Source organism: Cupressus sempervirens, chromosome 3 (genome assembly GCF_028749045.1).
Source record: "Cupressus sempervirens isolate cs-2001-9-10 chromosome 3, ASM2874904v1, whole genome shotgun sequence".
Classification (NCBI taxonomy): Eukaryota; Viridiplantae; Streptophyta; class Pinopsida; order Cupressales; family Cupressaceae; genus Cupressus; species Cupressus sempervirens.
In genome coordinates this window covers 294,696,628-294,722,722 of record NC_143120.1, presented here as the reverse complement: position 1 = coordinate 294,722,722, position 26,095 = coordinate 294,696,628, and the positions used below count along the sequence as shown (strand labels likewise).

The following is a 26,095-nucleotide window of genomic DNA, read 5'->3' as shown; positions in this document are numbered from 1 at the left end:
GATAGTCAAATTACTCTTGTTAATAAGTTTGATCACCCCATGTCTTTATTAAATTATCATTTATTTACAACTTTTCCATGTTATTGGATCAGCCACTTTCAGGTCAAGGTGCCCATGAGAAGTCACTCCATACTCTAGCCAAAGAGAACCCCTCTCATTGTATGGGGATCCACAATGCGATACAAAATGCCAATATCCACAATTGCCAAAATACCCAAAGGGACTCGAATGGCCTCAAGTCAAGAGCGTCTTGCAAGATCCCCTCAAGGCACACTTAATGTGCTTGTTGGTGGTCTCAGACACGATCACCACACATCTCAATGCAACCAAAACAAGCAAAGAGGTGAAATCTAAAGAACACAAATACCTCATGAAAATGCACATACTCAATTGGGCACTTTATCGGTAGTATGGATTCTTCCACGAATCCGAAAACCATGGGTGATTGGAAACATGGAGGGCAATCTGATCAAATACATTAAAATTGTCGACAAGATCCCGACATGAATTTGGGTGACATGCAAAACTATGTAAACACCAAAATGCCCAAAATTCAAACTTCTCGGAAATCAAAATGCAAAAAATGCAATTTTTGGGCACATGCAAAATCTAACAGCATAACATTGCCAAAACTTCAAATCCCACACACACAAAGCATGAAAGTTTGTTACCGACCAACTGGGCAATGAAATTAAACAATCTTGTGGGGGAACACTAGTTCTCACTCCACGAAGCTGAAGTGATTAAAAGCAATTGAAATAAAGAACCCTATGTCAAGCCTAAAGAGCAAAAATGGGAAAAAGAAGCATGGAATGAAAACAGTGTCCAACAAGACAAAAAATTTGGGAAAGAAGGAGAATCACACCTCGAATCCAACAAGCTACTCATGAAGATCCAATGCTCGAATCACCCACAATGAACAAATCAAGGTTTTCTCCAAGAGGCTTTTGGAGCAAAAATCTAAAAAACCCACATCATAGATGATAGAGTGAGATTAAAAGCTCACTTTTGCCAATATAAACACTTTTTCAAAAGTGATTTATAAATTAGATTATTTAAATACTTAAATAATGAATTGTTGCCTTAACCCTAAATTGATTTGAGGCATATGAAATCTAATTATGACAAATTAGTCGGTAAATTAAAATTAGATAATTAGAATCTCCCCAAATGCAATAAAATTAGCATTTGAAATAAACACCTTTTGCGACAGCTGTGGAACTCTAAATGGACATGCATGCTCACGAGTCAAATCATGTAATACATTATGAAGTCTAGATTTACCACAAGTACTAGAGGGATAATAATATGAATGACATTGATACGTCGTCCATACAAGGGTGCGACATTTTCTCAGTATGCCAGGCCAAGTCACTACCACCTGGTGACATTGTCGAGGATATAGGTATACATTGAATTCCTGCAACTTAGGATGAATGTACCTAGTACGTATTCACATTGATACACAAACATCAAATGTAAATGCTCAATGCACAAATAGTCAAAGCAAAGTACCTATAACGTAGATATTCACAGTGAAGGGGAATAGGACATTGTGTAGATCTTGCAAGCAAATGACTATGTCTTTGTCTCACTCCGTAACAACACCAACACGCTAAATGTATAGTAGTGGTGCAGTACACCAATACACAACATATAATCATATAACAATGCATTAAACGGAAGGCATTTAAATAATTATTACAAAGCTATTCTGAGCATATAACAATTGAAAGTAAAGGACTGATATCCACAACATATAAGAACCCATAAACTTGAGCCCTATAAACATCATCCAAATGCATAATCAATAATTTATTGTCTGAATGCAAGAGAACCTAGATATCATGATAAAGCATCATTTTGCATCACTAGCATCATCATGCGGATATGATCAAATTGAAATAGTAACATAGTCCAACATCTAACATCTATGATACTGCCAATCAAAAAAATGAATGGTCATTGAGGCATCTCATCATGCAGATAATCAAATAATAACAACTAGAGTAACTCTTAAAGCAAAATAACCATGACATGGGAGGCACTACATATGCAGCAGCATTTATCTGTTAATAATACTAAAATCAAAATTATATCAGTTATACACACAGCCACACATGATTTATTAGTATACTCATTGCCCGATCCTTAATCACTCGCTATTGTCTAGTAAGAGTATAGGTTGGTTTAGTTAGGAGAGGCAGAGTTATTTCTCACAAGGTAGGTGGATCCCAAGATGGGATATGGAAGGGTTTTGAACCCTTGTGGAAGCCTACTTTATAGATTCATTTCCAATGCCCTTATGACAAGTAATTGTCCTCCTTAGATTGATGATTATCAGAGTAATGAAGTGGGGCTTAAGTATGTTAACTGTCAAATGCATTGTGAGTTATTAGTTGTTTCTTAATTTGATCTGATTTATATCAATAGTGATGTATGTTTAATCACTGGGAATTGACAGCCTTTTAGTAGGGAACATTATAGAGACTGAGTAAGTTGCCAATTTCAATTGCAGTACAAACCCTAGTTGGGATTTTAAGGGCAAACAAGTAAAGTCCCAATAGGGGACATTACAATGCAGCAAATATATGCAAGCAGAAACATGTGGAAGTCAAATTGATGCTTAAAATGAATTATTTCCGCATTATGTTGTCAAATATAATCCTTTGCATTTCTTGTTATGATTGTTTTGTCTCCAAATGACATCTTTAATTTGCAGACTAGATAGTGTACACATCATTGAAACCTGATAAGATGAAATCTGCTAGAATGTGGATATCAATGATCACAGATGCATTATTATTCATGAAATAATATGTAATTTTTTGTTAATGAAATTTTTGATAAAACTGCCCTACTTTATTAGTTCTGTTGACCCATGGAGTCTTCATTTACCTTGGACATAAGATTCATGCAGCAAGTCATGTAAGTACCAAGTACCTTACCTCCAGAAGTAAAATTGTCATTCTAAAAATCTGATTGGTTTTTGTGATCATTTGCATTTACTATGAAGCTCCTTATCTTATGACTATTCGATGAAAATAGTGACAACAAACTTGAAAGTATGAACTTGTTTTAAACTAACAACTGCAAGAAATTATCTAGTTATCCAAGAAATCTCGTCAGAGATCTCATGTTATTATCTAAGGCCTATTTTCTATAAAGCAATTTGCATTGAATCTTTTTGAAATTGAGGCTTTTGTTTTTGGCTGCTCCTTTAGAGCTGAACCCACTGATAAGGAAGCTACCCCACAATCAAGCATATTGGCAGTGTATTGAATATAGTGAAACCTGAGTTACCTGGCTATGGGTATGACTCTATGTGATCCACTGATATTTTTGGGAGCCCGAGCACAGGTTGTACTGAATACATGCACAGAAAATAACGAGTGCTCTCAAAATTGACCTCAATTTTAGTCTGAAAGATAAAATAAAGGAAAAATAGTGAAACTGCACTGAGAATCTTTTTGGCTTCTTTTTTTTTTCCAAAGATGAAGAGGATTTTGTTGTATATTTCCTGGAAACATTCCAAGATCATTGTGTTTTCAGATAGGACCTAGAAAATGCAATATTCGTGGGAAATACTAGGAAGGTTTCAGTACCAGTATTAGTACCAGAACTATGTTAGTTTAGCATTAGGGAAGTGCAGAGGGAGAATTTATCAATGCTTGGTCACTTGGGGGAAGGTGGTTAGCAACATTAAACAATGTGTGGGAGCCACTCTCTTGGTTACAATTCAATCCGTGTGTCTAATGCTCACAACCAAATTTCATCTCTATGGAGATCATGTAGTGGAAAGTGAATTTTTGAAAGGGTGAAATTAATATTAATTATTATATTAGGTAGAACCAAATAATATGATCAATCCATACATCCTCTATGCGATGAACATGGGAGAATGCTCTTTTGGTCATTGAGTGCATTCCTCGATAATCAAAATCATACCTAGCCTTGAACTTCTTCAATGTGATAAGCTGAAGTTTTGCCTCCATATTTTCTGCCGTGTAGATTGAATTGATCATATACTGACCAGTTACCAAGGGCTTGGCTGTAGTGATACCAAATCTTAGCCTATGTTGAGTATTTCGATACTACTGCACTTCCATGAGATGCCTAACTAATTCCATTAGTAGCATATCTCGGTAGAGCTCCATTAAACAACCAACTCTCAAAGAAGTGAAAGTTGGAAATTGCAAAAAGATAGCACCAAATTTTTTACCCTATTCCAAGCTTCATTTGACACTCTCATGATTACCAGTTGTATTAAACCGACACTTGAAATGTCCAAAAAATGCATCTTGGACTCTGCTATAGTGGTATTTTCTATGCGATAAGGTGATTTGATCATAATATTCCCAAATAGGAACTTGAAGCTGATCTCCTTTGGTTGAAAGCCCTGAGAAAGATCCCATGGATGCAACAATGTAGACCAAGTAGGAATTCATGTAAAATGGTGTTGAGGTTCCCATATTGAGCAGTTTTTCACAAATTGTGGTACTAATAAGCTCTCCCTAGAAGGTAGGTTCTCCATTATCAAAGATCTAGGAAATGAATTTGTGCATCCATGGCTCAAAGTCACTAGAATCTTTGAGACTGCATACCCTGCTAGGGAGGGTAATCAAGTCCTTACATTCTGGATCGAAGTTAGATCTGTGAATGTTTTTGGGCCATCCTGAAAACTTGTTTCTTTTGACCTTCAGCCAATATGGATTTTTATACTTCATAAATCTGCCTTCTTCTCATTCCATAACTCCAAAGACGTCTTCTTTGAAAATCCAGATGCTCTGCATTTTGAGAAACTTTAAAGATTTGTTTAATAACCTCTACGTCAAGGCTAATGAAGACTTTTCCATCGGCATCTTTGCTTGTCTTGGCCTTTGGACTGAAATGTCGTGCACATCCTAAGATGAATTCTAGTTTTAAGGCAGCCATAGGGAAAGTAGGCACCAAATGAATATTACTCTTCTTGATGCATCTCATTTCATCAGTTGAAGGAGCTTCAACCCTTTATATGAAATCAACCATGTCAACATGCCTGATCTCTGTGTCAGAAACATTATATAGAGGTGATGAAACTTGAGATGTAGTCACATGAGCTAACTCTTTGTTGTATTGGTATTTTATCTTTCCTTTGGATTTTGTGGATGAGGGCATATCTTGTGCTGCAACATAAAAATTCCAAAACGTGAACACATCATCAGAGGAAATTTCCATAAAGACATTGATTCTTGACTAACAATAATGGATCTATGAGGGATGATATGTTCAGAGTATGGATTCAAAAGGTTTTATGTAATGGCTTTGAATGGAAATGGTAAGCACATGCAAAGGTCTAAAATGAGATTAAGAGAGATGGAATAGATGTGGGTGAAGGATGAGTCCTTATGTAAATGCTTTGAGGAATGAAGGCTAGACACATGGGAATGCACGCGAATGAGAACTTTGGCTTTTGAAGAGTGACCTTTAGCCAAAATTGGGTTTTCAAGATGTCATTACATGTAAAGTGATTTACATGTAATAATTATTTTTATGCAAACATGCAATTAGGTTCGAAGGATGGAAATGCATGTAAATGAGAATGAAGAATGAGATTGCATATAAGTGCGGATGAAGGATGAGATTACAAGCAAATGCATATGGAGAATGAGATGAAATGTGCTGTGACATGTAATGATGGATATGGAATGAAATGATGCACTTGCATGAAAAGGTGAAAAGTGGAATTGAGTGAAATGACTTTGCGTTCTTGGGAAAGAACTTGCAACTTCTTCGAAAGAAGAAAAACAAAATAGCGCAAGCAAACACAACCCATGAACTGAACACAAAACGAAAACATATCTTTGGTCTTTGACTCAAACATGACAAGAACAAAATTGCTTTCTTATGCAAATTCAAATTTAGAACATGTGGAAATTCTAAACACTAAAAATTGGAAGTTCTTCTATTTAAAGAAAAAATGCACTTTTCGTGGCACATCTTGAGACAAATGTACGAGGATGAACGAAAAGATGCAATGAAATAACAAGATAAGTATGAATTGACAAGTAAAGTTGAAAATGTCTACTTTGAGATTAAAGAGCCAAATGTGGAAGATTAATAGGTTTAAAGAATGAGTCTCCTCTAAATTTGAATCTTCAACCAACTATTTTGACCTCCTCAACACTTGCAAATAATAGATATTAATGAGCAATCAATGAGGCATTTTTATATGGATATGCCAAAAATGTGGCATTCAACCTCCAATACCTGTTGGTTAACAGTTTGTCTTCCTTGGATCTTGATTTATACCTTGACTCTTAATGTGCCCAATATGGTGAAAGACAAAGTTGTTAGCAACAAAATGGGTCAATGTAGGTGTTCTATTAAGGACCCTTGAATTGAAAGGTATAGCTCCCTTGTGCGAAAAGATTTGCATTGAATATTGTTTTAGGTGGATCAACAAGTTTTAGGGGTATGCTCTTGACCAGAGAGCAGAAGAGGTATAACCAGGTTGCCCAACACTTCAAGCAATCCGGGCAGATTTCAGAAGATGACTCACAACTTCCACAACTATGAATGCATATGAGTCACTTTTAATCTTTTGTAACATCTACAATGCAGTCTACTCTATATACTGAATGCAAGATGTAAAAATGCAAGACTACCTACTAATGCATAGTGCATAGGAAGAGAAAGTGTGATTAACTAAACAATACTCAAATTGCCCAAGTTACTGAGGTTCCACAACAACCGTTTGCTTCCCACTTAGCACCTTATATTAATAATATTCCAAACTTCTCATACAACTACAAAAATGCACATGAAACTAGCTTGCATACAACAAAGGAAGTGAGGAAACACTATGAATGATGGTAATATGTCATATAATCACTAAAGGAAAGCAACAAAGCCTTGTTTATTTTCAATCCCACAGCTTTCACTAAACACACATTTCATTCCAACAACCATGCAAGAGTTAAAACTAAACTAACATGAATGACATAATCAATATGTAGACGCTGAGTCTCACACAGTAGTCCCAGCTACAAGGGTTTGCCCACATAGAAAATTTGCCGATCTTATTTACCTCTCAAAAAGTTGCATTTATAGGCCCATTAGAACTGGCAAGTTACATTTCATGATTACCACACAAAGCATCTTTGAACAAATGTAGTCTAAAAATAGGATTGACTAATCAGTCATTCGTTACAAAGCCTTAGCCAATGAGGAGAATGAAAAATATGGCTACAATATCAAAAAGTGAGAGAGAGAGGGGGGGGGGGGTGACACTTATCACATCTTGCAGGGAGAATGTAACACTTTTGACAGAGCATCAACTTTTCTTTGGAGTTACGGATTTAGCTCTGTATGCCTTCATTGCATCAGTTACATTCTTCAGCTCCAGGACACTTGGAATGAGTATATTGTCAGCTCTAATCATCCAATAGTCATGCATTTTTGTCAGTTCTTCAACTCTGGAGATTCTTGATTGGAGCTTCTCCACTACATGCTTCATAACACAATCCATTGTTGTGAGTTCCAGAATATTTGCCACTTGGAAGATTGTCGAGTCAGTAGCTTCTTCAATGAATGCCAGAAACTTAGTCTTCCTTCATTCAATATCTACTAGCGGGCCATTGTTGGTGACATATGATTCAGTATGCAAAACCTTATTCAAATATCTTATCCATTACTTTCTTCACTAAATCATAGACACACTTTAGTTCATGCTCAGACTTCTTTGAGCTCTCAAATTTGAATTCCAACGATTGCTTCCAATGAAGCAATGGTTCTTGGCCTGACTTAAGCATTCCATGGATCACAACAACATTTGTCTTCATGTCAGTTGCCTCTTGTAACAGGGCCAATTGCTCTATTAGGCTTTCTGATACTTTTGTCATTGAGGTCAGGTGACTTGACACTACTTCCTGCAATCTATCTATGTCTAGCAACAAATTTCCAATGTCCTCAATGAGAGGGGGACCTTGGACCTTCAATTCATCTATCCAAGCACAACCAACTTGACCAAATTGCCTCTCTTGCTGTAGCTTGAGCAATAAATTCTTGTTCTCCTCTGCACTTGGGTCGAATGTACTTATAGATGTGTTTCCAAGTGTAGCTCTAATGTAATCCATTAATCCTCTATTTGAGGCTTTTAGTAACTCCTTCTTTGACCTTAACTCCTCCAATTTGTCTTCAATCTTTACATTTGTTAATTTCCAGATGTTGACCATAGAGTCATGCACTGGATGCCCATGTCATCCGTTCTGATCTGAAAACCATTAGGAGTTAATTCATGAAATTTTCCCTCTCGAGTTTCTATAGTCTTTACTAGCATGTGACCAGTAGAAGAATTTGTCGCCAATGTTGTTAGAATCTTTTGCTTCTTCACCTTCTTTGACACTGGCTAAGATTGAGTTGCCTCTACAATGAGGTCTTTAGATGGAGCACATTCCTCACATTTCCTCTTCTTTCTATCAATAGTCTCTTCCAACCAAGACTAAGTTGAAAGGACATTAAGTCTTGATTGCAGGGCTTTTGGACAAAGAGCTTTCTTGCAACTAGGGTGTCACCTTTCTCTGGCTAGCAAATGGAAAAGCAGTTGCTTTAGTAACTGAGAGGGCTAGAATATCACCTTGCTGAGATGCTTCCTGCTCTTGACCATCTAGAGGGTTATTGTCAACATCAAGGTTGATGATTGGCACAAGGGAAGAGTCCTTGACTACTAATTTCTCCTTCTCCTTTTCTTTATCTTTCTCTGCCTCTTTTTATCCAACTTTTTCGGTATCTGGCAGGTAGTTTCCTCCACAGGTTGGAGGGACTTGTATATTCTTCTCAAGAGGTTGGTCTCCCCCTCCACCAACAGATTGTGTTGGTCCAATTGATGTGGAAGTAGCAATTGATGCTTGAGCTATTTCGGATGCTACTCCAATAGCAGAACTTGCGGCTCCAGTTCTCTTTCTTCTCGCTCTGGTCCATTCTACCCATTTGTCTGTCCTTTTGATGATACCACTCATGAGGACCTCCATTGTATCAATAAGAGGACCATCAGGCAGAATTGACACTATAGGAGTGTCCTTGATTTGCTCATAAGTTGAGGGCCTTATATAAGAGCCATCCTCTGCAAGTTCACTAACATCAACAGTGTCATTATACAACTTTATCTCATCAAGTGTCAACCTAGACTAGTACCTCTCTCTAGTTTGGTACTCATTATGACATTCGGCCCAATTATCTTCAATATCCAGAACATGTCTATAAGCATAGCCAAGCTTCAGATGATCTTTGACAAAGCTAATAGGATCATATGGGGGTCTTAAAATTTCATAATCAATCAACTTAATTTTGTTTTCAAATGCTTTCACCAAACTCCGGGAATCAGATCTTGAGGCACAAGAATAAGGTCCTAACACAATTGGAAATGGAATCTCAGCTATCTTCTTCACATTAGAACATAAGGTGTTCACTTCCAATAATTGTCTACACAACTCAACAAGAACTACCTTATCTTTGGGATATCTCGGGAGTCTCTTCGGGAAGCCACCGAATGCACCAATCCTCAGGTAGGAGAAAGATGGAAACTGGATGAAACAACATTTGAACTAGCTGACTACTATATGACTTCTAATGAAAACCTCTGCTTAGGGCACCCTTGCAATTCCCAACATAGCCTCATTGTAAAGGCATCGTTGACCCTTATGTAATCTTTAAAGCGTTGCAATTGTAGGTGAGGATAGAATCCATATACCTTGGTGTTCTCATCAAAGTCTTCAATATTGGGTAGGCCAGGCCATAGATGATGTGTGGCTAAGGCGTATATCAAATATGATGACATAAAGAACCAATTTAGCCAAGAGGCAAGCTCTTCAAATATAATTTGAGCCCAATCAATTTGTAGTCCTTTGCCTGGACCAAGTAGAAGTGATGCTCAATGATATCCAGGATCTCTTCCTTACCCTTTAGTTTCAGCAACAAAGCCAAGATATCCAGAATTTCCTTCTTCAGATTGGTTCTGAAGAGTCCTCGACATTTTGCTCTTTTTCTGTCGAGGAGTCTGAAACCATGTTTTCTGCATATCTTCTCTTCTCAGAGTCTTTTTCTCATTAAACATTGATGCGGATGATGAAAAATCAATATCACAATCCTCTTCCTTTACTAGAATCCCGAAGGTAGACTGCATCAACTCCTTATTTACAGAAAGCAGATTAGATTGGTCAAGTAACAAAATTTGCTTCGTCTCCGGATTATATCTATCGATGCGTTCCTTCACCAATTTTGGTGCTTATACAGCCATGAGGAAATTTGTAGCCTCAATCAATCCGCTCTCCTTCAATTTCCATGTGATTGGATGGATGGACTGGGTGTTCAGTCTTTTGTGCAAATCACGTAGGTTAAAAAACTTGAAAGAAGTATCAGAAAAATTCTTTATCTCACTCTCTAATCCAACCAAACGATTGTACCCAACAACTCTAATTGCCATTCACTTAAAATTTCACACAAAGAAGGCAATTACTTTAACAAAATAGTTGTTACGAAGTGAGGAACTCCGTTTGGCAGAAATTCAATTATATAGATTCGGAATTTCGAACGTCGGTGCCACATGAATGAAATAACTCACAACTAATGATCGGATTTGCAATAAATTGGGCAGATTAACGACTCTTTAAAACATTTTAATTCTACCCATATGATAGCCCATAAATCCTACAACATAGAACTTACTTTAATCTCCTATAGTAGCGGATCATTTCCTTTTTGAATCGCTTTAGCTTAAGCTTCCTGGAAGCTACCCTTTTAACTTCGGAATCTGGCACAAGGGCTTGCACTATAATTCTTTAAGTGTGGGGAAGGAGGCATTTACTTGTTTCTTCGTAAGCTTGCCTTTACCTATTCTATCCTTTGATTCGGGAGCGCATCGTGAGGACTACTCCAGAAATATCTTGTGGCATCTCCAAAGAATGTCTTCGCATCTGGCTTCAACATTTCTTTATCTTTTATATCTTCTGTGGGATAGAAGCTTCATGTTTTCCTTTTAAACGGAAAAGCACCATTGAGACATAGGTTTTCTAGAGAAATAACAACTAGAAATATCTTTGATTGATTTGGTCGATTTTCTTCGCCACTTCCTAGCTTTGGTTCGGAAATGAACTAGAAGACATTCACTTCCAAAGGGGAAGCATCTAGATAGATGGAAGTTCATTTCTCTACACAAAATTGGATTTTGACTTCAGATTTTTACTCTAAGAGTTCCATAGCTTTAGATATTTGTTCTTCTGATCTTCTCATTGTGAATCAATTTCAAACACACATGCAGATGTCAGAGTTTCTTTGTTCCTCGGGATCTTACCTGATGAAGCACGCCAGTGACAGAAGTCCAACAACAAGGATCAGAATCAGGAAGAAACACCATGCTAGATATAGGAGCACATTGCAGAACCAAAATAGACTTTCTTCTCATTGGGAAGACAATTAGATAGAAACCCACCCAAACCTCAGACCAGCTAAGACCTTGATGCAAAGAAAAAGTGGGAATCCCACATGGAGGTGTAGGAGAAGTGGAGCAAGATAAACTTGGAAAGAACACATAAGGCAAGCCTTAAGGATGCTTAATGAGAAGAGAGTCACCGAGGGGCTATCTAGAGAAGGACATGAAAATAATTGCATTGAAAACACACCAAGCTAGAAGCATAAGAAGGATGGACTGAAAATTTGGCAACAAATACACAAAGCGTTTTAAAAAACACCAAACTATTAGATGTTTCTTGCAAAAAACGTGGTCTCAACATGCCATTACATGAGTCAGTTTTGGCATTAAAAGGCAAAAACTTGTTAACCAACAACAATGGCATGGATTGAAATGCCAAGACAATTCCTCGAGCAAAAACGTAACCGAAAATGCCCAAATCTGGGCATTTCTCACCAAAACATGGCTTCAAAATGCCATGAAATGATGCATTTTTTGCAAAGATTTCAATGCTAAATGCATGGGAATGCATTAAGAGGTAATGTTCAAAGAAAGGTAAGATTTTATCGTTACTTATTAAGTTTTTTCTGTAAGTTATAAAATAAGCGAAAATAGCAAGCCAAGATTACTAGATTCTCTCCTTTCTTCTATTTGTTTATTTGTTTTGAATATGATAAATGAAGGTGAGAAAAGATAACATGCATATGAATATTGATTAATATTGAATATCCCACATAACTAGGGAATTAACTCCAAAACTCCAAGTTTGTTCCGGAATCACTCATTATTAAAATAGGAAAATATTTATTTAATATCTCCTCATCCTTCACAATATATTCGAACAGAGGGAAGGGGAAAACAAAGGATTCTAGAGAAGATTTACTTTATTGTTGCCATTTTGTATATATTATACATTAATTGCATTAATCTAATCACGACCCTAGTTGAAGATATTGCATGCCATGGAAAGGGCAAATCTGAAGATTATTAGCAAAGATGTGTTCGTGGAGAGCAAGAACAAGAACAATTTTGCCCTCTTTGCAAATTCATGGTCTTAGGATGCCATAACATGTGTTTCAAAGGCAATTCACACTCTATAATGGAGTTTGCATGTTTAAAATGACATGAAACTTAGTCTCTTATGCAAATCGCACTCTTGGAGTGCATTTGAATGTTTTAATTAACATGTATTTTGAGTCTAGATGCAAACCACATACTAGGAAGGGCATTAGATGTTTTAAAACTGGTCAAAAACAAGCATGTAGTGCAAAATTGCACTCTTGGAGGGTCACTGCCTATTTTAAAAAGGCCTTTAGATGCAAGTTGCATTATAGGAGACTCATTGCATGTTTTAAAATACATGCATTTACATGTTTAAAAATGCCTTTCTAATGCAAAATCGTGGTTTCTAGAGGCATTTGCATGTAAACATGGAAATAGATTGAAAAACATGTATTTGCACAACTCAAATGATCAATTAAGCACATCTAATTGATTTTTGAGGAAATATCACATAACTAGGACAAAAATAACATTTACGCTATATAGTTTAATTACTATGTGCAAATATCATTTCAAAAATTAATATTTAACTTAGATGTTCTAAATAAAACATAAAGTAACTCAAAAATAAATCAAACTATATAGTTAATAAAGTCACTTAGGTGAAAAATTTAAAATCAACTCAACATGAAAATATAACATAAAGTGCACTAGAGTTACTGAAGTGATAAATTAAAGTGAACTTAAAAACATAACATAAAGTGAATTTATGTTATATTTTTCAAAATGTGAATGTCAACTTGTGATATTGCTATCAAGATTTAATTGTGTGATTTTTGAGTCAAACTCATTGACCCATGTTTCATGAGTAGTGATTCAACATGGATCCATCTCTCATGAGAATAAATGAGAGATGGGTGACCTCCTAGGAAGTCCTGGTGCTTCACCCTTGTGAGCATCACTTAGATCTAGTGAGTGCTAAGTGTTCCATTTATTCTAATGAGAGATGGATTCATGTTGAATCACTACTCATGAAACATAGGTCAATGAGTTTGACTCAAAAATCACACAGTCAAATCCTGATAGCAATATTACAATTTGACATGTTGTGGAAATTATATCCTACTTATCAATTGATGAGCTTAAGGGGCTTTTTAATGAATGGTTCATAAGGCACAACTCTTGGTGAAGGTTTTGCAAATGGGGTTGCAAGCTTTGGGTTTAACCATGGAGGAAACTCTATAGTTAAGCGCGCTCAAGCTAGAGTAGTACTGGGATGAGTGACTTCCCGAGAAGTCCTGGTGCTTCACTCCTGTGAGCATCACCTAGATCCAATGAGTGCTAAGTGTTCCATTTATTCTCATGAGAGATGGATTCATTTTGAATCACTACTCATGAAAAATGGATCAATGAGTTTGACTCAAAAGTCACACAATTATATCCTGATAGCAATATCACAATTTGACTTGCTGTGGAAATTATCTCCTACTTACAATTGATGAACTTAAGGGGCTTTCTAATGAATGTTTCATAAGGCACAACACTTGGTGAAGGTTTTGCAAGCTTTGGGTTTAACCATGGAGGAAACTCCGTAGTTAAGTGCGCTCAGGCTGGAGTTGTACTGGGATGGGTGACCTCCTAGGAAGTCCCGGTGCTTCACCTCAATGAGCATCACCTAGATCCAATTAGTGCTATGTGTTCCATTTATTCTCATGAGAGATGGATTCATGTTGAAATCACTACTCATGAAACATGGGTCAATGAGTTTGACTCAAAAATCACACAGTTAAATCCTCTTAGCAATATCACAATTCGACTTGCTGTGGAAATCATCTCCTACTTATCAAGTGAATGTCAACATTAAAATATAACATGATTTTTTAAATCATGCAATTGCATCTAGAGAGTCCACTTTTTGGGCAGTTATTTGGTCATATCTTTTGAGTGCACTATAGTCACTTAAGTGATAAATTAAAGTGAACTTAAAAACATAACATAAAGTGAATTTATGTTATATTTTTCAAAACGTGAATGTCAACATTAAAATGTGATTTTTAAATCACGCAATTGCATCTAGAGATTCCACTTTTTCGGTGGTTATTTGGTCGTATCTTTTGATTGTCAAGTCCGATTAAGTAGACTGAATTGAAGAGAAAACCAAAAGACCAAAAGCAAAAACAACTACACTCAAAAAAGAGAAAAATGATGCTTGAAGGCTTCAAAAATCAAGCATAGGCTCAACAAACTGAAAATCTAAAATGACTTCATCAAAGTCTTCAGTAAAAAGAATCATTGTATCAATTGGGGCCAATTGGTTGATCAATGTTGACCAATTAAATAATGAAATAACTTAGAGAAAAATGAAACTAAGTTGAAAAAGTTTTGTACTGTCACCTACATTTTGTAGTGACAAAATGTAGGACAACATGTTGAATTCTTTCTTGGACACTGAGCCCAATCATTTTCTCCTTTGATATCAATGGCAATAATATTTGTTATCTATCAAAAAAACAAAACAATATTTCTAACAATCTCCCCTTCTGTCATTCATGGCAACCATCTATAAATACTAAATACTAAATATAACAAGAATATAATATTCCCTGTTTCTATGACCCTCCCCCTTTGACATCAATGGCAAAGGGATGTTCAGTATAACTCTATTGACAAATAGACATGAGAAACATCTGTGTTGTCACTTGTACATTGCATTTGATTCTAATGCCTCTACCTATTCAGTTATCCAAGCAGGAACCCTATCTATCATTTCACCAGATTTTGCTCTTTAAATCTTGAAATGAAACTGTAAGTGCTTATTCATTCCCTTCAACCAAGAAACCATGAATCGATCTTTCAAGTTTCTGGGAGATCTCTATATCATGAAAAAGGTCCTAATATTGTGCTTTGAAATGGATTGTCATCATTTTCTTTTTGAGACCGCTGACTATCTGCTTCCAAGCCAGGTCTTGTTCTTTACTGGAGCAAGGTCTGAAAATTCTGATTAAAAATGGACTGATCGAACTTGGTGACCACATTTTGTGTCATTGAAGGTGTCATTTTCACATCACATTCTTCCATGCCATCTAGCACCTTCTGGAAAGAGATCTCTGAATTAGCAGTGTTTGAAGGTACAATCTTGGAGTCACTCTGTCACCTGCGGTCTTGAGGAACTGTTTCTTCAAAAACCAGACCCAAATGATTGAGAATTTGATGGTGTAGCATGTCGGCGAGTCTTATCATGTAAATAACTAACATAGATGAAAGTTGAAGATATGCCAGCAGCTCAAAGTTGAGGCAATCCTTCCTTCATTTTGGAATAAGATGTGTATGAAAGTAAAATCTACTTTATTCTTACAATGACATTTTTCCTCTGCTAAATCTGTCAAATATGATAGTTTTGGATATATTGTCTTCACAGATAATTCCTCTCTCTTAAATTGCTCTTTCAATAGAAGCTTTTCCATTTGTTGACAGTCAATACATTGGGGGATAGCATTCTATCCTTTCTCATTTCAGATTTGAAAAAAAGCTTTTATTTTCTTGATCTAAAACAAAGCATGCAAGCTTCCTGGTTTTTGACAAGAGAAATCTTTTGGTCTGAAGATTGGCATTTCAATGTGTATATGCTCCTTTTTTTAAGCCAAATCTTTCTGAGGCATTAGACCAATGCCATCAAGGATAGCACCTTGAATGGATGTGTTACACTCAAAATCCTTTGAACATGACTTTGTTCATATTATAAATAATTGTCTTCATATTCTTTTCTGTTAGCTCCCTGCAATCTCTTTCCAGCTCATTGATCTCTTCAAAGTTTTGTTTAAGTCCTCTTTTGATTCATCTCTACGTTATATCTGACAATGAATAATGAATCTCAGAGCTATATATTTGAGCCTCTACTTTCTTGATTTCTTCTTCCTTTGATGAGAGTGTTTGCATCCATTCTGTCTTCAATATATTGCAATTTAACTTTAGCAATAGAAGCTTCATACCTTCTATTAACACTGGGTAGAAGTCCAATGCCTTTATTCTGTTTTTTAAGTCTTCCTCACTGAGCTAAAAGATGATGCAATAATTAGCTCCCCTTGAATTCATTCTTGCCCTTTTGAACTCGGTGATACCTCTTGGCATGAAATGGAGCTTGCACAACCATAGATTTCTTCTTTTGTTTTTCTCTCTTACATCCTTATCCAAATGTTTGTAGGTTCATTTTGCTTTGCCAAGGGTATTCACCACCTTGTTTTGTCTAGGCAGCTCTACAAAACCACTTCAACAGTGTGCTGTATGCCCATAATTGTTGCACTATAGCATACAACATTATAATTCACGAAAGGTACAAATGATTTATAGTTCCTATATGAAAACACATCAGAACTTCTTTTCTAGGTCCAACTGAAGTTTTTTGTACGTGTTCTATTATCTATTACCAAATTGATGACACAAAAAGCAATAACAAAGGAAAGAACTCTGTAATTGTCCTTGTTACCTTTTTAAAGGAGAGCCTAAGGTTTGTAGGACATGATTCTCCTTCCTACTTTAATTTTTGATGGGACATTTAAGAGCATTTGCATGTCTCTTTGGTTTTTCGTCATTTGCCTTAAGTGGTGGCTTGTTGGAAACTTGATCTTTCTCTTTATAACCTAGTCCTGTCTTTATGAATGGTGATATTTGTCCATTTATGATATCGTTTAAGATCTCAATACTCTTGTCAAATTTGAGGCCTTTTCAACTTAGTGGTTGTCTTGTCTAGTTCCTTTCACAAGGAAACAATATCGGATGCTAACTTTTCACTTGCTAGATGTGAGGACCATTGTCTAGGTAGTGTTAGATTTTATCATGAATCGCCCCTTCTTGAAGCAAATTCACCAACTTTTTAAAAGATTGCTGTTTGCTATCTGCATTGAGACATGTGACTAATCAAAAGGTAGGAAGCAATGCTTTTAAGACAATGGCTACAAGGCAGTCATTTAATATAGTTTAATCTAACACAGCTAGTGATGTCCTGATTTCTACAACTCTTCTAAAAAAGCTCCCTGAATCTTCACCACTTTGCATTTGCAAATAAGGAGTTTGATCCTGATATTTAACTCATATAATATCTCATGGCAATTCCAAATTTCTTTGGCAATTGTGGCCATTTGGATGTGTGGCTAAACCTCATTGAAAACATCAAACAAAATTATTAGTTTGGCTTTATCGTACTGATTTTTCTCAAACTCCAACTTGTGCAAATCTTCTAATTTTGCAGAAACTATATTACATAATACTCATGTTGAGTTTTTATCTTGGTTGTAATGCCCCACCTGGAGATCCTTGGAAACAAGGATAAACAAAAGCTAATATAATTTTTTTTAAAGGATTAAGATGCAATGATAAAGCATCACACAAAGATCACAATGGAAGTCTAAAGTACCAATAAGCAAAGATCCCCAAGCACCACTACTTACCAACATGTTCAATACCAACTATGTTAATTAAACCTACATTGTTCATATCAAGTAACAATCTAACATTCATGATGATGTTTAGTTTAAGCCCAAAGTACAAGTTCCTAGGTGATTAAATATACAAGTTAATTCTGATTACCACAATGACATCCCCAAGTGCAAATCCCCAAAATACATGCCCAAACCAATCTGCTATGATCTAGGAAGGTGTGGGACCCAAAAGGGTATCCAAAATTGCAATTCGAATTGCCAAGAAGAGTCCATTGTTTGTCATACGACAAAACAGCTTGGAGACTTGTACGAGCTAGGATTGGCTCTTGTACGAGCAATCCCCACGAACAGGATGATACACTATTAGGCTTGTACGAGACTTGTGCATCATCGTATGAGTCATTGTTATGCCATACAATGAAATGCATGTCTTGTACGAAAAAATGCTTCGTCGTATGAGGGGATGCATCCCCATACAACATCATTCAATTGCATAAAAGAGCATAAAACAAAGTAAAACCTCCACACAGGGGAGTACCAGATCCACATAGATTGAGGTGTGAATACTCTAGAGCATAGAAATGAATCCAAAGGCCCTAACATACTAATTTACAGATCACGTCTAGGATCTATGCAACAAAGTACATCATTAAGATCAAGAAAGTACATAAACAACGAGAGCATATTTACTCGTCTAATATAGATTGCTTGGCATTGAGAAGCCCAAGCTATATGTGGTGTGAAATTGAACTTCCTCAGGAGGCCATCACACCGTGCCCTCATACCAGCCTTTGCAAAAGACTAGTTGTCATTCAGATACACCACCCTCGTACGGGCTCCCCCGAGATGCTCATCTATTGTTCGGATGGGTAGGTCTCATATATTATATTACATTTTATTTTCAGCATTAGTTAATTTAGTTTTCACTTTTTAAAACCTCTTCACATTAGTTTTCACGAGTCGGGGCACACAAGAAAAGCCACTCCACATGTCTACCCTACATACCCATGCATCACATGATGAGTGCTTGTAGGCAATGCAAATTCCCAACCCAACCCCAAATGAACAATACCTCAACCGGTCTAAATCTTGGAGTTCGGATCTTGAAAGATCTTGTCATATGCACACGCACATGCTCGAGTGTGGACACAACCAACTTTATGAAAATCAAAGAACCAAAACAATGGTTGGATGAGAATGACAATAAAACACCAAATGTTAAATACACTCAATCGAGCATATTGTCGGGAGTACGGATTCAACATGAATCCCAATGCACACAAAGTAAAACCATGGTTGGATTGGAAACCTAGCAAACATTTTAAACCCACAACCAAGACATGTGCCATGAAACACCCATCAAATTTGGCTCGCGTGCAGAATGAGACGACATAGAAATTGCTTAAATTTCAAAGTTGTTGGAAACCGATGAAATCGAAAACCCATTTCTCAAATCAGATCAAACACCCAAATCTCAAATGAAATTCGAGCTACAAGCTCACACAAATTTTAGTAGCACAACTTCACTAAAACTTACAAATTAAATCTCAAATCACACACATGTTTGTACTTGTCCAACCGTGTCAAATTGAAGCATGGAAATGGAGGCAAACACTAGCTCTATCTATCAAGTTTTCTTACCAGATTTCAAATTCGTGGCAAACTGAAGCACAATTTTACTGCAGGTATGATCATTGTTGACAAAGGATAGATTCACTCCAGAATTTGTAGAAGTTAGTACAAAGATAATATAATATTCTTGAGCTTAGAATGTCCTTCGATCCTTTGATATGCTTGCATTAATTGATTTTGATGCCTTGTTTACTCGGGCATATCAAGTATACGTATCATGCAAAAGGTTGTGATGGTGAATGGTCACATGGACATTCACAATCACACCAGTTTGGTGTAACTAATCTTGCCCGATTAGTTTACAGACTTAACACAAGTAGGACAATGTATTACTAATCATAATGAATGCAGCCCAATATAAAATATAGATCGATGGTGATCTTAATCAAAGGAATTAGAAATAAGTTTCGATCATGCCTTGAATGATCTCAAAAAATATATATATGATCGTCGGTTCCAACTGTGTATTGATTCATACAGCAAGGATACGTATGCATATATATACAACAGTATGTGCAACATACTGTTGTACATATATACATATGTATTCTGGTCACAGTTTTGTCAGAGTGAAGCTATATGTTTTAACACTAGCCTCCAAACATTTAGCAACAAGAAACAAAAGCTAAAACGAAGTAAAACAATAAAAATAAGAGAGCCCTACCTCAGTCAAAAGGGCAAAATAGGAAATGCAACCAAAAAATAAAGAGACCGTGGAATTCAATGAAATGCTTGTCAAAGGTAGACTTCCTTGCTACGAATCCAACAAAACCAATGTTGTGACAATTTGTCAAGCCAATCTCCGGCAACGAGCAAAAAGAGATTTTTCCACAAGAGAGTTTTAGCAATTTCCTCCCCAAAATATAAAATGGCAAGTGAATGATGAACTTTTAAGTTCTAATTTGCCAATATAAGCACTTTTCCAAAGTGGCTTAATAATTAGGTTATTAAAATAACTTAATAACCAATCAGCCTCTTTTCCCAATTAAATCAGGCAATTCCAATTGCTTGCAATTCAACTATGGCGAATGCCGGTAAATAAAATAATTTAAATCAATATAAAATTTCCCTTTAAACAATTAAATTGCATCAAATTAATGTTTTCCGCAACAACTATGGAGTCTTAAATGCATAGACACACTCACAAGTCTAGACAAATGCATAATGATTTCAGATTTTACCAATTAACTGGAGGGATTATTAATTTATTCAAAACATTTGTAACCCATACAAGGACGATATTGGCTTAGTATGAATAGCGAAATCACTAATTCCATGTGTCGTTATCGGGGATATAAATCTTGTATAGTAAGCAAACGACATTAAGTGTAGATGCACAATATATATAGCCGAAGCAGTAAGTGCACGAAATTGCATGATAAAGCATTTAATTAAATTCATTTAAATAACCCATTAAAATCATTGCAGAATTTCATTGTGAGGAAAAGATAAATATCAGTAGCACATTCACGTCAACGATGAATCGAACAATATCCGTTATATACTCATAAACAAAATCCACGCTTGAACACAAAAAACTAGATATCATCATAAAGCATCATGTCACATCACTAGCATCATCATGCAGATATGATCAATACTGAGCATCTAACATCTATTAGCTATGATACTGGCTATCAAAATAATGTAAAGTCATTGAAGTATCTCAATGTAAACGTATAGGAATACATCAAAGTATTTCTCGAATCAAAATAAGCCAAGGTACAAAATGCAAACACGGGAGGCACTGCATTGGTTTTCTAGGCAAAGTTATTATCGCATCTTAATAGATAAGAGTCAAGAAGCATTGGAGACCATTTCATTTGATTCTAAGGGTCCTCATCTCTCGAAAAACAATATTTCACCCATATACATCCTTGACAAATTACAATATTGATGTCATTGACATCACTAGCATAGCTATTTTAACCATTAAATATAGTGATCAGCAAGATGACATTGCTTGTAAATGCAAATCGAAGGCACCATTCATATTGAACATGGCAATTCTTGATAGCATGTAATGCAAAATAACTATTTTTTAATCTCGTCTCTCTCAATTTTGCGTGACTGTTAAGCTTTGTTGATTAGGTAACCAACTCACTACATTCTTTTGTAAAATAGATTTAATATTCTAAATTCTTTGGCAAATAATGTTTCCCCCTGTTTTACTCATTCAAAAAGGAAAAGAGGACACTTGGTCCTGAATTTCTCAATAAGATACTATTTGTATTACAGGACCTCCCAACAGTCCTTTTAAAATTTCTCTTAGAATCTCTACTAATTTATATTGAGAAGTTATAGAGGTACTTCTAGGGATATCAATCGCAATACTCTTAAGAAGTGAGCCCATCTGCTCCATCATTCTTTGCTATACATCAATGTCTACCAATTGTTCCAATAAGTTTCCTTTTCATCTCATTAGTTCTTCCCTAGAATCACCTCTCTATTGATAAGTCTTTCCTACTAAATTCTTTATGTTTCTCATTTGTTCTTTAGACAAGGGCAATGTCTTTAAGCTCTGGAGTCACATTCCAGGTGTCATTTGAAACTTCATATTATTAATGTAATTGGCTGTAAAGAAGCATCATTCCCAACCCCATTAAGCATGTCTTAAGATTTGAAAGAAATTTTAACAATTTCTCTGAATCTGGCTTTTGTGATCATTATTAGAATATTATAATGTTTCTTGAATGGTCATCTTAGTCTTTAGATTGTTAGGTAGTTTCTATTTTTGTCTTTACTTCACAATTGTTTCTTTTACAAACATCGTCTTTCTAATCTATATAAGGAGATTTCATCTTCTTTGTTTGATACAACTACAACAACATTGATTTACCATAACATGGTATTAGAGCAGGTCGATGAATTTCATAAAATTTGGGGAATGTTTTAAGAAAAATTCAAGCTTCTTTTGATTTGGAAATTTTTCCAGAAATTTGTTTTTCTATTTTTCAAATAAGAATTGTTAGAGGTATTTTTTATGAAAAATGTGGTTCGCCTTTGAAGATTTTTGTTGCAAATCGCAAGTCTAGTTAAGGATTTTGATCGCACAATTTCTTGGTATAGGCAAAAGTCTCTGATTTTTTAAGGTTGCATATGAGTTGCATGTTCTTGCATGTGCATTTTGTTACTTGCATGTATTGTTTTACCATTCAAAGCCTCATATTTTTTCGTCTGAAGGTTTCTTTGATGGATTTTCATAATTTTTTCCCTTGAAAATATTCTGATGAGTTTTCTTTATTTTTTCCCTTGAAAATATTTTGATGGGTTTTCATAATATTTTTCCTTAAAAATTATTTGATGGGTTTTCATAAATTTTTGTCTCAAAAAGTTTCTGATTCTGTAATTCGCAAAGTTGTGCATGATTCCTTTGTGGGTTTATAATGTTTTTCCTCAAAAATTGTTTGTTAGGTTTTATTGTTTTGCATGTTCTTGCATGTGCATTTTCTTACTTGCATGTATTGTTTTACCATGCAAAGCCTCATATTTTGTTGCGTAAAGGTTTCTTTGATGGGTTTTCATAAATTTTTCCCTTGAAAATATTCTGATGGGTTTTTCATAAATTTTCCCTTGAAAATATTTTGATGGGTTTTCATAATAGTATTTCTTAAAAATTATTTGATGGGTTTTCATAAATTTTTGCCTCAAAAGATTTCTGATTCTATAGTTCGCAAAGTTGTGTGGGATTCCTTTAGGGATTTATAATGTTTTTCCTCAAAAATTATTTGTTGGGTTTTATTGTTTTACCTAAAAAAAGGAAGCTTTGTATTCTCTAATCAATGTCTTGGATTCTGTTTGGTTTTGATTGATCTTTTGCTTATAAAATCATGTTGAGTTTTGATCAATTTTTTACCTCAAAATTTGTGCTGGGTTTTGTTAAATTTTCTCCTAAAAAATCAGGACTTTTTGCAATTTGTTTTGGAACATTATGCTCAACTGCAAAGTTTAGAGGGTTTGACGATTTTTCCTCAAAATTCTGCTAGTTGTTCTCAGTGTTTGTCTCCTTCTCCAGAGAAGAGTAGCTTTATTATCCAACATCAAGTTGGATATTTTGTGATGATTTGTGGTTAGATGTTTTGTTGATTCTGAGAGAGTTATGGGCGGGCTCATCTCAAGGGCAGCATGAGTGACAGGGTCGTCTCTTTTTGCAGAGCATTCTGAAGAAGAGGGCACCTTTCTCTATTATTTTATGGATAGATTTTAGCTTCTTGGTCATTAACATTTTGCAAATCCAAGAAGGGTCTTAGCAGCAGCAGAATGTTTTGTAGAATTTATGACTTTAAGACAGCAGTTACAAGTTGACCATTAAGGGAGGGTATTAGAATATTATAATTTATAATGTTTCTTCAATGGTTATCTTAGTTAGTCTTTAGTTTATTAGGTAGTGTCTATTTCCGTCTTTAGTTCACAATTGTTTCTTTTGGAAACATCGTCTTTATAAATCTATATAAGAAGCTTTCATCTTCTATGTTTAATACAACTACAGCTATATCGATTTACCATAACAATCATTTTGATAAGTTTCTGTTGAGGTATGCCATATTACATCCCCATTGACAGCTCAAACCATCCTTTTTTGGCTATCACTGTTCTCAGTACTGTAATGCTAGTAGATTATCAAGGCCTTCTCTACTTATTGTCTCTAACTGTAATAAACCAGTTCTTAAACCTTTTAGGCATGGTTCTGATTAAATATCATATGATTGTTGTGCTGATGGAATCAGAAGCTTTTACTTGGGCATAATTTTTTTCCTCATCAACAGGATACTGCAAAAAATTTACTAGAGGATGATGCATACTATAATATACATATGCTCAGGAAGGGTGCATCACATGCATATGCGCCAGCAAGCTCATATTGCTGTATATGTGGTCGGGCATTGGATAGAGAGTCTTTTGGCTCAAGCATTTATATTTTTCATTGTGGTCATCTAGCCCATTTGCAGTGTGAAACTCAGGATTCAGTAGCAATTACAAAGGATTCTATGGGAGGATGTCCTATTTGTTTGCCAAAGAAAAGATCATCTTCAGTTAGAAAGAAGATGATTGAAGCACAGAAAGAAATTTTTGAAGAAGCTAGTAATGCTGAACAAGGCCAAACTTCTAGTTCCAAATCTTTATATGAAAATGCACTAACAGAAAGGCCCTATGGACTTCATCCTCAATCACGGGTATGTCTTTCTGCTTCCCTTGGCTATATCTTTTACTTTATACTCTGGGATGTACTAGTAATATAAATTTTTATTTGGATGAGTTCTTTGATTATCATCTGAGGGAGATCCTAACTTTTGTTTTCTTTAATATATTTTTTCCTTTTTTTGGCAGTTTGAGATGTTGAACAATTTACAAAAGGGGCAAAATTCACTTGATTTAGGTCTGCTACCCAATTTGAGGCTAGCGCCACCTTCAGTGTATCATGATCGTAAGGTGCACAGCACCAGCCCAGCTAGGAAAGAGGAGACCAGCAATGAAAAACCGAAAAATGCACAACTAATAAGGGCACAAAGAACAAAAGGCTCTTCACCATTCCAATTTCCTTTAAAATCAAGCATCTTTGGTAAGTATGGAAAACATCAAACATTATGACATTCTTTTGCATATCATGATAAGATTTTGCTAAATTGTTTTTCTTTTGCAGGCAATGATAAAAACAGGAAACATTAACACACATACATTAATGTTAATAGCTAACAAATGTAGTTGGAGCAAAGTTGCAGAGAACTGTACATGGACATACCCATTTTGCACAAAACTAGAACATCTCTTATTCTTTCTATCGACAGATTCTCAAGGAAATCTAGTTTTTCAGGCATCAGCAGGTGTGGGTAGACCGTTTAGCAAAAATTCCTTGTGAACCATTTTCCATTGAGACATGTCAAGAGGCAATGTGTATTTGTATGAGTAGATATCATGTACATTTCTACCTTCGATATTTTTGTAATCTAGTTTCAATGAAGTCAAAGTGAGGACCGAGTTAGCCACATGTAGTATTAAGTTTCATTGGTCTATGAGAGGTGTTCTTGGAAAAGGCACCAGATCTCAAGTTTCCTTTTTCTTCGCTAAACAGGCTTCTTGCTTTTTGAGGTAAAAAAATGAGTTTGTTGGGAATAAGCATGACAAACATGAGTTAAATAGAGACTGTAGATATCTGAAGTGAATATGAAGATGCTATCCTTCACATTGTTTACAAACTTGTCCACTATTGATTTTGATGCCTTCAACAAGTGTGACGAATAGCTGTATCTAAAAAGTGAATTGACACAGATATCAATGTATAGTCATTTTTTAAATGCAATTAATAATCCAATGTGCATCTGTCTTATCAGTTGGATTTATTTATAAGAGTGCTTCACGAAAACAATAGGGCCCCACAAGGGTGCAATGTAATTTAAGTGCTTCACAATTGATGTGTTTGCCCACTAATTTTTATTTTATATTTGTAGTGTTGCAAAGGTGTTTTCTTTAGTTATGAATGGCTCTTTCTAAAATGTGAATTGATAAAGATATGAATGTATGATGTGTTTGTCCACTGGTTTTTATTTTGTAGTGTTGCAAAGGTGTTTGCTTTAGTTATGAA

General features: G+C 35.6%; 1 protein-coding gene across 1 annotated transcript in view; it reads left to right on the top strand.

Moving 5' to 3' along the window:
- The window catches only part of SETH5 (transducin family protein / WD-40 repeat family protein), a 166,687-nt gene extending 140,827 nt beyond the window's left edge, over positions 1–25,860 (top strand). Inside the window, exons 16-18 of the mRNA XM_089819563.1 lie at positions 24,282–24,689; positions 24,844–25,075; positions 25,157–25,860. Coding sequence (XP_089675689.1) covers positions 24,282–24,689; positions 24,844–25,075; positions 25,157–25,182 — 666 coding nt within the window. The 3' untranslated portion in view covers positions 25,183–25,860. The remainder of the gene's footprint in view (positions 1–24,281; positions 24,690–24,843; positions 25,076–25,156) is intronic.
- Positions 25,861–26,095: the final 235 nt, after the last annotated feature.